The sequence below is a fragment of the Oncorhynchus masou genome, chromosome 24, assembly GCF_036934945.1.
Source record: "Oncorhynchus masou masou isolate Uvic2021 chromosome 24, UVic_Omas_1.1, whole genome shotgun sequence".
Classification (NCBI taxonomy): domain Eukaryota; kingdom Metazoa; phylum Chordata; class Actinopteri; order Salmoniformes; family Salmonidae; genus Oncorhynchus; species Oncorhynchus masou.
In genome coordinates, this window is record NC_088235.1 from 80,616,398 (window position 1) to 80,629,701 (window position 13,304).

Sequence of the window (13,304 nt, forward strand, 5' to 3'; positions counted from 1 at the left end):
CAGGAATAGGCATCTGTGAATTAGAAAATAAGTTACGCTCCTTTAACGTCTTTTGACAAACCACCAACGTACGGACAGCTACCGTAGACTAAATGATGTTGTGACGCAAATCACACAGTGCCATAGGGGCTACTTGAGGCAAGAGGGATGTAGAGAACAACAAAAAGGGTGTGGGCAGCCGTGGAGAAGAACTGAAAGTTAATAAACGAATAAAGGAGTTCCCGAGGGCAGAGGGTAAAGTTTCCAGTTGCTCAAGATTCCATGTGCTATGATTGTGTTACGGCAGCTCATTTACTACACCTCACTAACTAGATGAAATTGTCCACAAGAGGTGTCACATCTTCTATCCAGTAACAGTCGAGCATTGGGGGTAAGGATATATAAAGGATCTGCAGTTGGCTCATTTATTCCTAGTCTCATACATTAACAACAATAACATTACACACAATAACACCAATTCAGATGATTCGATTAACTGTACTAATTTGAAATCAAACCAGTAAGTAAAGGGTTAAAAGGGCACCGTGTGTATAGCCAAAACTTTAAGACAACAGTCTCTCTAAACATGATGTGCTCAACCTGCTCTGAGCAGTGCCCTATTTGCCATCTATTTTTTATATGCAAGTGGGTCAGGAACTCTGAACTCTACCAAGCCCCATCTCCCTCGCTCTCTTACAAACACAGGTCCTGGTATTTATTTCCAAGCTCTCCCCTCTTTCACTCTCCTCAGTGTCAGGAGAGAGTGCAGTTTGAGCTCTTACCAGCTGGGCAGAAGCAGAAGCGTGTGTCCCTTCCCCAGGCCCTATCCGGCTCTCCTGCCTGCTCTCCTGTCTCCGTGTCTGGGTAGGGCCCTGCCTGGTGCCTCAGTACTGGAGCTTTTGCAGACAGGAAACCTCCGAGTGGCCCTAGTCATACAGGCAAGCCCTTGCCTGATCCCAAACAAGCAGACACCTACCACCCCCCTCTATTTTCAGCCCACTGCTCCGCTCTGGCATCTCTTCCCCTTCTGTGATTGGCTTGACAGCTGCTCACTCACCACACCTCCTTGCTGGGATAGGCTGGTAGGTGTTCCCATTCCTGTATGGCCAAGGGCAAGGCACTCTGGGATGTGGAGTCCTTAAATGCTATTTGACCTGCTTCACAGCCCCGGCTGCGAACTACGAGTCCCAGCTTTCCGTGCCTCACCACCCCCACTTCTCCAAGCCTGTTCCAACGTAAGCACTCAGGGCAGAATTATACACTTCAGTATGTTGCTAGCAGAACGCCAGGTATTAAAAGTACAGACCAGGCATCAAACAGGATTGTGCTGCACACGAAAAAAAGGGTCTCGACCAGAACTGTCTAAGCCACAGCCAAACACTGGGGTAGCATTCTGTGACAACCCCTCTGTCTATGTTTTAAACGCACTTCAAGACTCCTGACCTAAATTAAGACATTCTTATTCTGATAAATTCCAAACCAGCAGGAAAGAATGAACAATGCAAGTGGGTCAGGAACTTTTCCCTCCAAGCATGATTTTAGTGAATGACACCATCCCGAAAAGTAATTCGCTTGTCATCGTACCATGTCCTATAAAATTAGTTTTGGTTCCTCCTTCCTCTTCTTCAGAACCCCCCCCCCCCCCCCCGAACGCCACCATCCTCCTCCTCCCCTAAGTTCTCCCACCTGCCCATAAAGTTAATGCCTCAAACACGGCAAATAAAACTATCATAGCAAGCACAAAAGGTAAAAGCAGCAATCAGAGAAGTAATTTAGCAGGAATAAAAACAGAACCATAACTACTGACTGCAACCCATTTCACCCCCCCCCCCCAAGTATCTCTGTCCCCCTCCCTCATTCTCCTCTCTTCCTGTGCTTGCTCCCTCCTGTCGACAGGCCCTGGGTGGACAGTGGGGGGTTTGCGGGGGTGCCTTTAGCTCACCTGCGATGGTGCTTGTTGTGGGTTAGCTCAGCCCTCCTCCTCTCTGGAGCTCTCTAACTGTCGTGCTGCTCAAAGCCCCATATGCGCTAACCAAGCAGTAGCAGATCAACTCAATTCCCTTCCTGGTTTCTGGAGGGCAAAGAGGTCCCTCCCTTTCTCTCCCTCTCCCTCCCTCTCTCTTAAAGAAACAGCATTCCCCTCGATGTTTCTCTTCCTCTCCTCTCTGGGGGAGCAAAGTAAAAGAGATATTCACCTGCGATCAAGAGTGGACATTCATCATATCGATCACATAAAAAATGACAAATGAGTACTCGACTTCAACCTCTTGCTTTTGAAAGTATATGTTGGTAGAGTTGTAAAACAGCATCCAGATTAATTGGTTATGATCGGATTATAGTTGTTACTCTTGTCTTTTCTCTTCTCTCCTACTGTATCTCTCTCGCGCCTTGAGATGAGTCGCACCCACCCATCCCATAGCCTGAGGTCCTAGTGTCCCACCCCAAAAACAAGCCTTGGCACATTCCAGGACACAGGGGCTGCCAGCAACCCCCGACACCCATACCTTCATCTCTCCCCCTTCTCACGTTGTACAGTAACATCTTAACCACATGCCTCACCTCTTCATTCATACCAAGCCCACTTTTACCAATGTTTCTTTGGTGGCGTGGAAGACACCAGTCAAAATCAAATCAGGTTTATATCGCTTAGAAGAACTCATTTTGACTGATTTCTAACACGCCTATGCACTTTACATTTTCTACACTGTACACCTGGACCGTCAGTCACGCTGCAGTGGACTGGGGTGGAGATCTTCCATACTGTAAACTATCTTTAACAGGCCTACAGACAGAGTAGGAATGCATTTATCATATATGAAGTGAAACGGCTTACCTTGTGTAATGTGATGAAACCGCTAGCCATGAAAGGTGTCTCTTCGGTCTGACTGGAAACTGATGCACCCCACTGTGTGGCATGGCTTGGCACTGTGGGGAGAACTAGGCTAGGCATGTTCTGACAGCATGGGGAGAGGCAGTAACACACACCCAGCCTAGAGGGCAGTGTCAGCACTTCAGTAGGTACCAGAGGTAGTTCACAATCAGAGAAAAACGTATACTATTGATCAGTTGATCAGGATCTATGCTATACATGTTCCACACTTAATAGAAACGACTTTCACGGCTAAAAAAAAACATTGTTTCAATAAACAAATAAATACAATTCTACTTTGCTTAAAAAGACACAGCTACAATCCATAATGATTTCAGATTTATATGAAAACTAACAAACCGTCAAACTGGTTAATTTTCCCTTCTGGTAGCTTTCCAGATGATGTCAGCCATGTTTTTTACAATAGTCTCAGTTCAATATAAACTAGTTCTCCCTCCACCACAGACCCACCAACTACTCTGCTTTTGTCATTTGTGGCTGAGCCATGGTTTAGATTTAATTCTGGCCCAAGACGAGAGAAACTTCAGTCAAACTATACTGAAGAACAATGCGGAGATAAATATCCTAGAAGAGGTTGGTTTTAGTAGACGTATCCAAAGCAGTTATCTGGGTGAAAGCTTGTGTAATAGTACGTAGATCGACTTGGGAAATATGTAGGCATGCCGCATAGAGCTGCCGTAGAGGATGTGTAGCATGTTTTAACCTGAGTAAAGAACATCCTCTGGCACTTGTTAGCTCCAGTTTTTCCACAGTAAGCCTCAGGTAGGGTCCTCGGAGTGCTTGATGCACGTCTCATCTAAAGGAACGCTCCTGCACGAGGTCAACGCCATTCAGTTCTCCAATAACTAACCACAAAACCCTCCCACATAAAAACAAATTGCCATATACATTCAAAGTTTTATTTTTACATTACAACCGTATCCAACACATTTTAAAATAAAATGACATCTCTTCCACTTCCCCCTATACGAGTCAAAAACATCTTGTTTCTTAAGACTGCTAAATAGTACTTGCGTACTGTTTTTATAGCTTTATACACATACAGGCGACAATGCATCCACTTTGTTACCAACAAATGCAAGTCTGTTGAGAATGATAAAAATCAGCCAGAAGCAGAGAATACATACAGTACATGGGCTCTTATAGACGACAGGCTAATACATGTTACAACCACCACCCACCCGCCTGCACAAAGCCAGTCACCACGCTGGGGCTTCACAAAGAGAACGCTTGGAGTGTAGGTTACACTTACTCACGCAAAGCAAAACAGTGGAGCAGAACCGAAAAACACTCTGGGGAATAAATTGAGTAGACTGGCAAAAATCGGAAACTTTCAGAGAATCTGTAGTCACGGTTTGAGAGATTCTAACTTGACAAATGAGTTTCAGGCAGTTGATACAAATACAAGTAAAAACAAAATAATGACCTCGGGTGTCTGGAAAATATAAGATAGTAAATCATCCCATTTTGTAAAATGAGCACATTTGATGTTCATTTTACAGTGTTTAATGACCATTAAAATCAAATAAAAATGTCAACATTGAAAGTATCCTCTCAAAAAATGTACTGGTCATGAATGTACAAAACTAAGTACTTTGATCAGGCATGATATCCAAAACATTACTAGTCATGATGAGAACCTTTTTTGGTTTGCAGTCCTCCTGTACCTTCAAAGCGCTTAACTTGATTTCTGTCATGGACACTCATTGTCAAAGATAGCTCCTCTACAGCCTACACCAATATGCTGTTGCACAAACCATGAACATAATTTACCAATACAAGTGGTAAGATGATATCAATGGCAATTCATGAAATGATAAACTGGCAGTCCTTCCATGCTTTGTACCTCATCTTTAATATGATAGGAGAAAATAGCATGTGTGTGACTACCACGACACTGGTATGGGAAACCTGTGGTCATACAATGAGTAAATGGGCCCTGTTGATGATAAGTATACTTAAGAGCTGAAACCTCTTAAGCGCAAGACGAAAGGGGTACCAAAGTGTGTGTGTGTGTGTGCGCGCGAGAGACACAGTGAGGCACTGGGGATCCTCATGTGGGAAGCAGCTGGCGTTGGGTTCCTCATTCAGTGCCACGGGTGGGGGTGCTGGGTTGGTGGAGGCCCATGGTTTTACACATCCAGCCAGCAAAGTCCACCTCCTCCACCTCAGCACGCTTGATAAACGTGTGGTTCTAAACAATAACAAACAGTAAATGCAAGTTAGTTCATTAACGCATCAATATTAGTCCATGGCTGATATCGAAAGGGCATGTACAGTAGGGAACATAGCCAATTTGCAAACTACAAAATGTGTTTACAAACCTCAATAATAATAAATATAGTATAATACGTCAGTTAGGAGACGGTTTTATTCAAAGCGACTTAGTCATTTTTGGATACATACGGGTGGTCCCGGGAATAGAACAGAATAATCCTGACGTTGCAAGCGCTATGCTCTACCAACTGAGATAGAGAAACATGAGCTACAGTGGACCAATGAACAATCAGAACTGAACTGTCCAACTACATAGATGCACTTCAAATAACAGTCGACAGCGATAACAGTTAATAGCTACTCACCATCAGCATCTTCAGGTCAGCTCGCTCTGCTGGATTCTTGATCAGACTTAACACAAACAGAAACATTTGATAATCTCCATGCCCCCAGATAAATCATTAGACCCCCCCCACCCCAAAGAAGAATAGAAAGCCATGATTAAGCTGCACAAGAAATCTCATTCTGCTGACATAGCCATCATTCTCAAGGGAGAAAGTTCTTTTTAAAATGTACGTTTGCTCCACATTGCTCTACGCTGTGCCTATTGCCTACAATAATTCACAAGACGTGTGTTGAGTCCACACACAGCCAAAACACTGAGAAAAGTCATGGTAAAACAACAAAAGGTGCTGAGGTAATGGGCACTATTCTTATATGATGAATGCTTGGGCTCACCATTTAGTCACAAACTCGTTGAAATCGTTGGTGAAGACACCAAGTGGCAGCCTGGGAGGAGGCTGGGAATTAGTAAAAAGGTGTGTAAGACAAATGTTATTTCAAAATCCCCAGAGCACACAGACAAGAAGAATTGGTAATACAGAGAATAATATGTGGAGTCAGCAGCTCATCTGACCTCATTGACAATGTAGTCCAGCAGCTCAAATATCGCCATGGCTGGTCGACTGTCCATCCCATGTCCTGAGGAACAGGAGAATATGGAGATATATTTAGATATCATAAATAAGATACTTAAATGTTTTATTATTTTTGATTCCAGTTACTTTTTATTGAGAAACAAAAGGAAATCTGTTTGAAAAGCACTAATATCATCTATATTGTATTATGTGTGAGGAGAGGATTCAGGTCAGTTCTCACCGCTGACTGGTCGCCCTCCTGGTGGTCTGGGGAGGCGGTTGGAGATGGTGTGTGGTTCCCCCTCGGCTCCGTCCTGTACGGGACAGCCAAAGATGGCCTCCAGCTCCTTGGCATCAGGCGGGGGGATGGGGTAACGGCCGATGGCCAGCTCCACCAGGGACAGGCCCATGCTCCACACGTCCGACTGCACAGAGTAGTGTGTGCCCTGCAGTCTCTCCGGCTGTTGAGGAACACACACGTACGTCACACCCAGGCAGAGCTGGCCAAGTGGGCGGGCGTCGCTGTGCACTGCACCCTCCAGGTGTCTGATGGGAGGGGGCAGGGCTGGCAGAGCCTGCCTCCGTGCCACACGGCCCTCTATTGGGCACGGCCTCAGCTCTTGGCAGGGCATCCTGGGCAGGGAGGGAGAAGGAGAGCTGACTCACCGACATGTAGGAGCGCGTTCCCACGAAGGAGTTGGCCATGGAGTCGATGAGTTGGCCACTCACGCCGAAGTCACACAGCTTGATCTCCCCGCGCGAGTTCACCAGGATGTTGGAGGGCTTGACGTCTGCGTGGCAGAGCAGGGAGGACAGGTGAGGTTCCAGAGAGGGGGGGGGGCTGAGAGGTCCCAGAGAGAGAGAGAAGGCCGAGGTCCCAGAGAGAGAGAAGGCCGAGGTCCCAGAGAGAGAGAAGGCCGAGGTCCCAGAAGCACCAGCTGCCCCTTCCCCACGTCCCTGTCCAAGCCCCTCTACCATGCCAGACACCTCAACACTGACACATTTCAAAGCTACTCTGTGGTAGCTAGAGCTGAACACTACAGTTACAGTTGAGACCATACAAACAAGCCAAACCCTCCTCAATCCCCCTAGTCACAAACAGTCTGGAAAATTGAAACTGAATAATGGGGTTGTAGACCTGACATCCATCCTCTGTGGTGACCCCCTCCCACTTCAGAGGAGACACAGGGGCGAGTATGAGAGAGGGAGACAGGGGCGAGAATGAGAGGGAGAGACGGAGGGAGGGGGCTGCAGGGCGCGGCTGCCATGTAATCACATCTGAGAGCCTGTAATTACCGCCTGGGCTCCCGGACAGCTCTGCCTCAGCCTTGCCACAACACACCACAGCTCAAAACACACCACCATCACTCTCAGCTCCAGAACATTATTATACACCAAACGTTACAACTCAAGATACACCCAAAACACACCTCACACTATTTCTCTATGTCCAAATAAAACACTACACCCAGGGTCTCAAATCATATCGTTTATGTGCACAAAAACATAGTACAATCTATATGTAAAACAATAGTCCATATGGAGAGCTGTCTCACCTCTGTGCATGATCTGGTGCTTCTCCCGCAGATAGGCAAGTCCTCGGAGTACCTTTAAGAGTGATATGCAAAATTTTACTTAACACAACATACTCTCGACAGCGTACCATCCACACTTCCTGGACCTGAAATCCTACACAAAGACCAGCTCGGAGACGTTGTAACCTGCCTGGGTCCATAGTTACATCCATACAAGATATCACACCAAAACACGCACTGACGCCCACAGTGTTAATGGTGAGAACAGCGAGAAGGCCTTGCATGTTGAGCTTCCCGTGTCTCATGATTATCAAAATGACAGGAGAAAAAGCAGTCCATTGAGAAACAAAAAAAACTCCTTAACCACAAGGGAAAGGAACAGAGTGCACTTGATCCCAGTTGTGACAAACTGCCAAGTTGCGTTTAGAACAATATCAAATCAAATTTTATTTGTCACATGCACCAAATACAACCTCACAGTGAAATGCTTACTTACAAGCCCTTAACCAACAATACAACTAAGAAAATGCCTAAAACAATGAGATAAAAGTAAGAAATAATTAGAGCATTTTATATTATATAATATATATACACACACACACTTTTTAATAAACTTACCTTGGGTATTTATGAAAAAATACCAAATGAATGCAAACACCACCAATTAAGCACAAACAATTGAAATCTTAATTAAGTTGAGTAATACTTACTGCTATGCTGACTTTGCCCAAGATCTCCTCAGGGATTCTCCTGGCTTCCTTCAGCACCTGATCCAGAGAGCCTCCATCCTGTACCCAACAGGCAACAGTTTATTGTCTGTACATTGTCCACATTCTGTAATGCACAATTGCTCCAGGTGCAAGACATGATTAATATATCATAACTTTGTTTTAACAAGTTAAAATGTTGCAGTGGTTACAACTGGTTTGTTAGTGTTACGCCACAGGTCCTGTAATAAGCACCATTGCAGTCTCAAAACAACAAACAAATATTCCTACTCCCGGCCAAAACTCTAATTTACACATCAACCTTTTGCTACTGACCCCCAATGTCTTCCGACATTCCAGCACAATGCTAGTCCTATAACTGATCCACCCCCTCAACTAAAACCGGTCTCTATCAGAAGCTCACCATGTGCTCCATGCAGATACTGATCTCTCCGTCGCTGTAGAAGGCCCCGTAGAAGCCCACGATGTAGGGAGAGTTGCACTCATGCAGCACCTGCAGCTCTCTGATGATCTGGTTCCTGATGGCAGGCTTAATCTCCAGGTGGATGAGCTGTGGGGGAGGGAATCAGATGAGAACAACATAAGAATAATCAAGTGCTCATCTAGAATAACAGTTTAGAACCAGAATTAAAACAGACTTGTTTGTGTGGATCTGGTTTATGTCTCAGCCTAGAAGCCTGGTACCCAAGGCTAGTAGTGTAGCGTGGATCTACAACTGAGTTTAGGTGACCAGTTTTGATAGCCTTCAGCCATCCGACTCCTCTTCTGTTCCTCGGGTGATGTGGGGCCTGGGTTTACCTCCACGTGTCCCCAGGCACCCTCATTTGTCGACTTCTGTGATCGAAAAAACCTTGGTTTCATGCATGTCAACATCAGAAGCCTCCTCCCTAAATTTGTTTTACTCACTGCTTTAGCACACTCCGCCAACCCTGATGTCCTTGCCGGTTCTGAATCCTGACTTAGGAAGGCCACCAACAATTCTGAGATTTCCATACCCAGCTACAACATTTTCCGTCAAGATAGAACTGCCAAAGGGGGAGGAGTTGCAATCTACTGCAGAGAGAGCCTACAAAGTTCTGTCATACTTTCCAGGTCTATACCCAAACAGTTTGAATTTGTAATTTTAAAAATTAACCTCTCCAGAAATAAGTCTCACTGTTGCCGCCTACTATTGAACCCCTCCGCTCCGAGCTGTGCCCTGGACACCATTTGTGAATTGATCGTCCCTCATCTAGCTTCAGAGTTTGTTCTGTTAGGTGACCTAAACTGGGATATGCTTAACAGCCCAGTAGTCCTACAATCTAAGCTAGATGACCTCAATCTCACACAAATCTTCAAGGAACCCACCAGGTACAATACTAAATCCGTAAACATGGGCAACCGCATAGACATTATCCTGACCAACTTGCCCTCCAAATACACCTCGCTATTTTCAATCAGGATCTCAGCGATCACTGCCTCATTGCCTGTATCCACTATGGGTCATCACTGTCAAACGCTCCCTAAAACACTTCTGTGAGCAGGCCTTTCTAATCGACCTGGCCCGGGTATCCTGGAAGGATATTGACCTCATCCCGTCAGTCGAGGATGCCTGGTCATTCTTTAAAAGTAATTTCCTCACCATCTTAGATAAGCATGCCCTGTTCAAAAAAATGCAGAACTAAGAACAGAAGTAGCCCTTGGTTCACTCCAGACCTGACTGCCCTTGACAAGCAAAAAAACATCCTGTGGCGGAATGCCATAGCATCAAATAGTACCCATGATATGAAACTGTTCAGGGAAGTCAGGAACCAATACACGCAGTCAGTCAGGAAAGCAAAGGCTAGCTTTTTCAAGCAGAAATTCACATCCTGTAGCTCTAACTCCAAAACATTTTGGGACACTGTAAAGTCCATGGAGAACAAGAGCACCTCCTCCCATCTGCCCACTGCACTGAGACTAGGTAACACGGTCACCCCTGATAAATCCATGATAATCAAAAATTTCAATAAGCATTTCTCAACGGCTGGCCATGCCTTCCTCCTGGCTACTCCAACCCCGGCCAACAGCTCAGCCCACCACGCAGCTACTCGCCCAAGCCTCCCCAGCTTAGACCCAAACTGTTACAGACCAATATCCATCCTGCCATGCCTATCTAAAGTCTTTGAAAGCCAAGCTAATAAAACAGATCACTGACCATTTCGAATCCCACCGTACCTTCTCCGCTGTGCAATCCGGCTTCCAAGCCGGTCACGGGTGCACCTCAGCTACGCTCAAGATACTAAACGCTATCATAACTGCCATCGATAAAAGACAGTACTGTGCAGCCGTATTCATCGACCTGGCCAAGGCTTTCGACTGTGTCAATCACCGTATTCTTATCGGCAGACTCAATAGGCTTGTTTTTCTGACGACTGCCTCGCCTGGTTCATCAACTACTTTGCAGAGAGAGTTCAGTGTGTCAAATCGGAGGGCATGTTGTCCGGACCTCTGGCAGTCTATGGGGGTACCACAGGGTTCAATTCTCGGGCCGACTCTTCTCTGTATATATCAATGATGTCGCTCTTGCTGCGGGCGATTCCCTGATCCACCTCTACACAGACCACACCATTCTGTATACTTCTGGCCCTTCCTTGGACACTGTGCTAACTAACCGCCAAACGAGCTTCAATGCCATACAACACTCCTTCCGTGGCCTCCAACTGCTCTTAAATGCTAGTAAAAACAAATGCATGCTTTTCAACCATTCGCTGCCCGCACCCACCCGCACGACTACCATCACCACCCTGGACGGTTCTTACCAAGAATATGTGGACAACTATAAATACCTAGGTGTCTGGCTAAACTGTAAACTCTCCTTCCAGACTTATATTAAACATCTTCAATCCAAAATCAAATCTAGAATCGTCTTTCTATTTCGCAACAAAGCCTCCTTCACTCCCACCACCAAACCCTAGTAAAACTGACTATCCTACCAATCCTCGACGATGTAATCTACAAAATAGCTTCCAACACTCTACTCAGCAAACTGGTGCAGTCTATCACAGTGCCATCCATTTTGTTACCAAATCACCTTACACCACCCACCACTGCGACCTGTATGCTCTAGTCGGCTGGCCCTCGCTACATATTTGGCTCCAGGTCATCTATAAGTCTATGCTAAGTAAAGCTCCGCCTTATCTCAGTTCACTGGTCACGATAGCAACACCCACCCGTAGCACACGTTCCAGCACGAATATCTCACTTATCATCCCCAAAGCCAACACCTCTTTTGGCCGCCTTTCCTTCCAGTTCCCTGCTGCCAGTGACTAACGATTTGCAAAAATCGCTGAAGTTGGAGACATTTATTTCCCTCACCAACGTTAAACATCAACTATCACTGCAGCTGTACATAGTCCATCTGTAAATAGCCCACCCAATCTACCTACCTCATCCCCATACTGTTTTTATTTTATTTACTTTTCTGCTCATTTGCACACCAGTATCTCTACTTGCACATCATCTGCTCATTTATCACTCGTGTTAATCTGCTAAATTGTAATGTTCGCTCCTATGGCCTTTTGCACACACTGTATAAAGACTTTCTTTTTTCTACTGTGTCATTGACTTGTTTGTGTTATTGGCTTGTTTATTGTTTACTCCATGTGTAACTCTGTGTTGTCTGTGTCACACTGTTTTGCTTTATCTTGGCCAGGTCGCAGTTGCAAATGAGAACTTGTTCTCAACAAGCCTACCTGGTTAAATAAAGGTGAATTTAAAAAATAAAAAGGGAGAAATATCAAAAATTGATACAAGGGTAGACTCACCTTTCGGGCCATGACCAGTCTGGAGGGTTTGTGGCGGACCTTGTTGACCACTCCACCGTTGCCAGCGCCCAGCTCACATATGGGGTGGAAATCATCATCTTTCAGCTCGCCCACTTGGGCTTTCTGGGTGAGGAAAGCCTCCAGACGTTTCCTCTGCTGTTCATCCAAATCTAGCTCTCCTAGCTTCTTTTGTAAGGCCTCCAGATTAGCTCTGAGAAATGGAGATGCATTGAGGGAGTGTGGCATAGATCAATATTAAACAAACATACTTTCAATCCTGGTCCTGGGGACATATGGGTGCACATGGATACGACTAATCACTGAGCCCATGATTGGTTTGAATCAGGTGAGTTAGGCTAGTGTTATATACGTAAGTGTTCGACTGGAACAAAATTGTTCCGCTAGTCCCCAGAACCATAATTTACCCGATATCAGTACAGTACACAATAGACGTGCTCTCGGCCCTCCCGAGTTACTCACTCAGACGCAGCATCGATGGTTGTGGAGATGGACTGCCCCTCTCCAATGGGCGTGATATTTAGGGGAACGGGTCTTCTCTTCGGAGCCATATCGAAATATTTTACAGTGCCCTGGACGACTTTCCGAAGCAAATCAGTACAAGGAACTGATAATTCAAAGTTGTTCTAAAACAGCAACAGGGGTAAATGTTGCTGGCTGTTAGTGGCTTAGCCAGCTAGTTACTTTGCGAGCATGACAGACAGATGTTTGTAAGGACAATCACACATGCACGTCACCATCAGGTCAGGTGCATTTGACTATTTTAGATATCTAACGAGTAAGGTATATTTAAAAAAACCAACTAGCTATAATAGTACACTAGATTTGTACACATTACTGTTCCTTTCGCTTCTTGTCCAGCTAGCACCACCTCCCCTACGGAAATCGTGTGCTGCGTTCCTCAAATCAGAGCGGCCCTCGCCACAAGGACAACGGCTGTGGTTGACAGGACTGTCTGGTCACTGACCGAGGATTGTTAGCGTTCGAAGGTTAAAGGGGTACACTTGTAGACCTTCCCCTGTATGGAGCCGGGGTGTGAAGCTTGATGCAGACTGCGGAGACGGAATTCGGTGTTTCAGTACAGGAAGCAGCAACATGGGGAGTCTTCCAAAAAATCGCGAGTCTGAGCCATCATGCCATGGCAATTGAACTATCGCGGGATTTTATAACAGCCATGTTTAATGGTAGCGACCTCCAATGGCACATTGTAGAAATTACAATCAAGCAGATTTCTA

The 13,304-nt window shown here is 45.6% G+C and overlaps 2 protein-coding genes across 5 annotated transcripts in view; both read right to left on the bottom strand.

Moving 5' to 3' along the window:
* Positions 1-3,297, bottom strand: part of zbtb7a (zinc finger and BTB domain containing 7a) — a 28,963-nt gene extending 25,666 nt beyond the window's left edge. Inside the window, exons 1-2 of one of the 4 annotated variants that reach the window (XM_064935149.1) lie at positions 3,209-3,297; positions 2,813-2,969 (exon numbers count right to left, since the gene is read on the bottom strand). In XM_064935149.1, coding sequence (XP_064791221.1) covers positions 2,813-2,929 — 117 coding nt within the window. In that variant the 5' untranslated portion in view covers positions 2,930-2,969; positions 3,209-3,297. Of the gene's footprint in view, positions 1-761; positions 854-1,921; positions 2,041-2,174; positions 2,353-2,812; positions 2,970-3,208 lie in introns of those variants that run through there. The other 3 variants (XM_064935151.1, XM_064935150.1, XM_064935152.1) reach the window with 3 other exon arrangements.
* A 457-nt stretch (positions 3,298-3,754) lies between these two features.
* On the bottom strand, positions 3,755-13,211 carry LOC135512782 (dual specificity mitogen-activated protein kinase kinase 2). Its single transcript, XM_064935155.1, has 11 exons — positions 12,532-13,211; positions 12,052-12,262; positions 8,670-8,816; positions 8,249-8,326; positions 7,560-7,611; positions 6,670-6,794; positions 6,245-6,464; positions 6,003-6,067; positions 5,825-5,886; positions 5,452-5,497; positions 3,755-5,063 (listed from the first exon to the last, which is right to left on the bottom strand). Exons 1-11 carry the CDS (start codon positions 12,618-12,620, stop codon positions 4,953-4,955), a joined length of 1,206 nt encoding a protein of 401 aa, XP_064791227.1. The 5' UTR covers positions 12,621-13,211; the 3' UTR covers positions 3,755-4,952.
* Between the last annotated feature and the right edge of the window lie 93 nt (positions 13,212-13,304).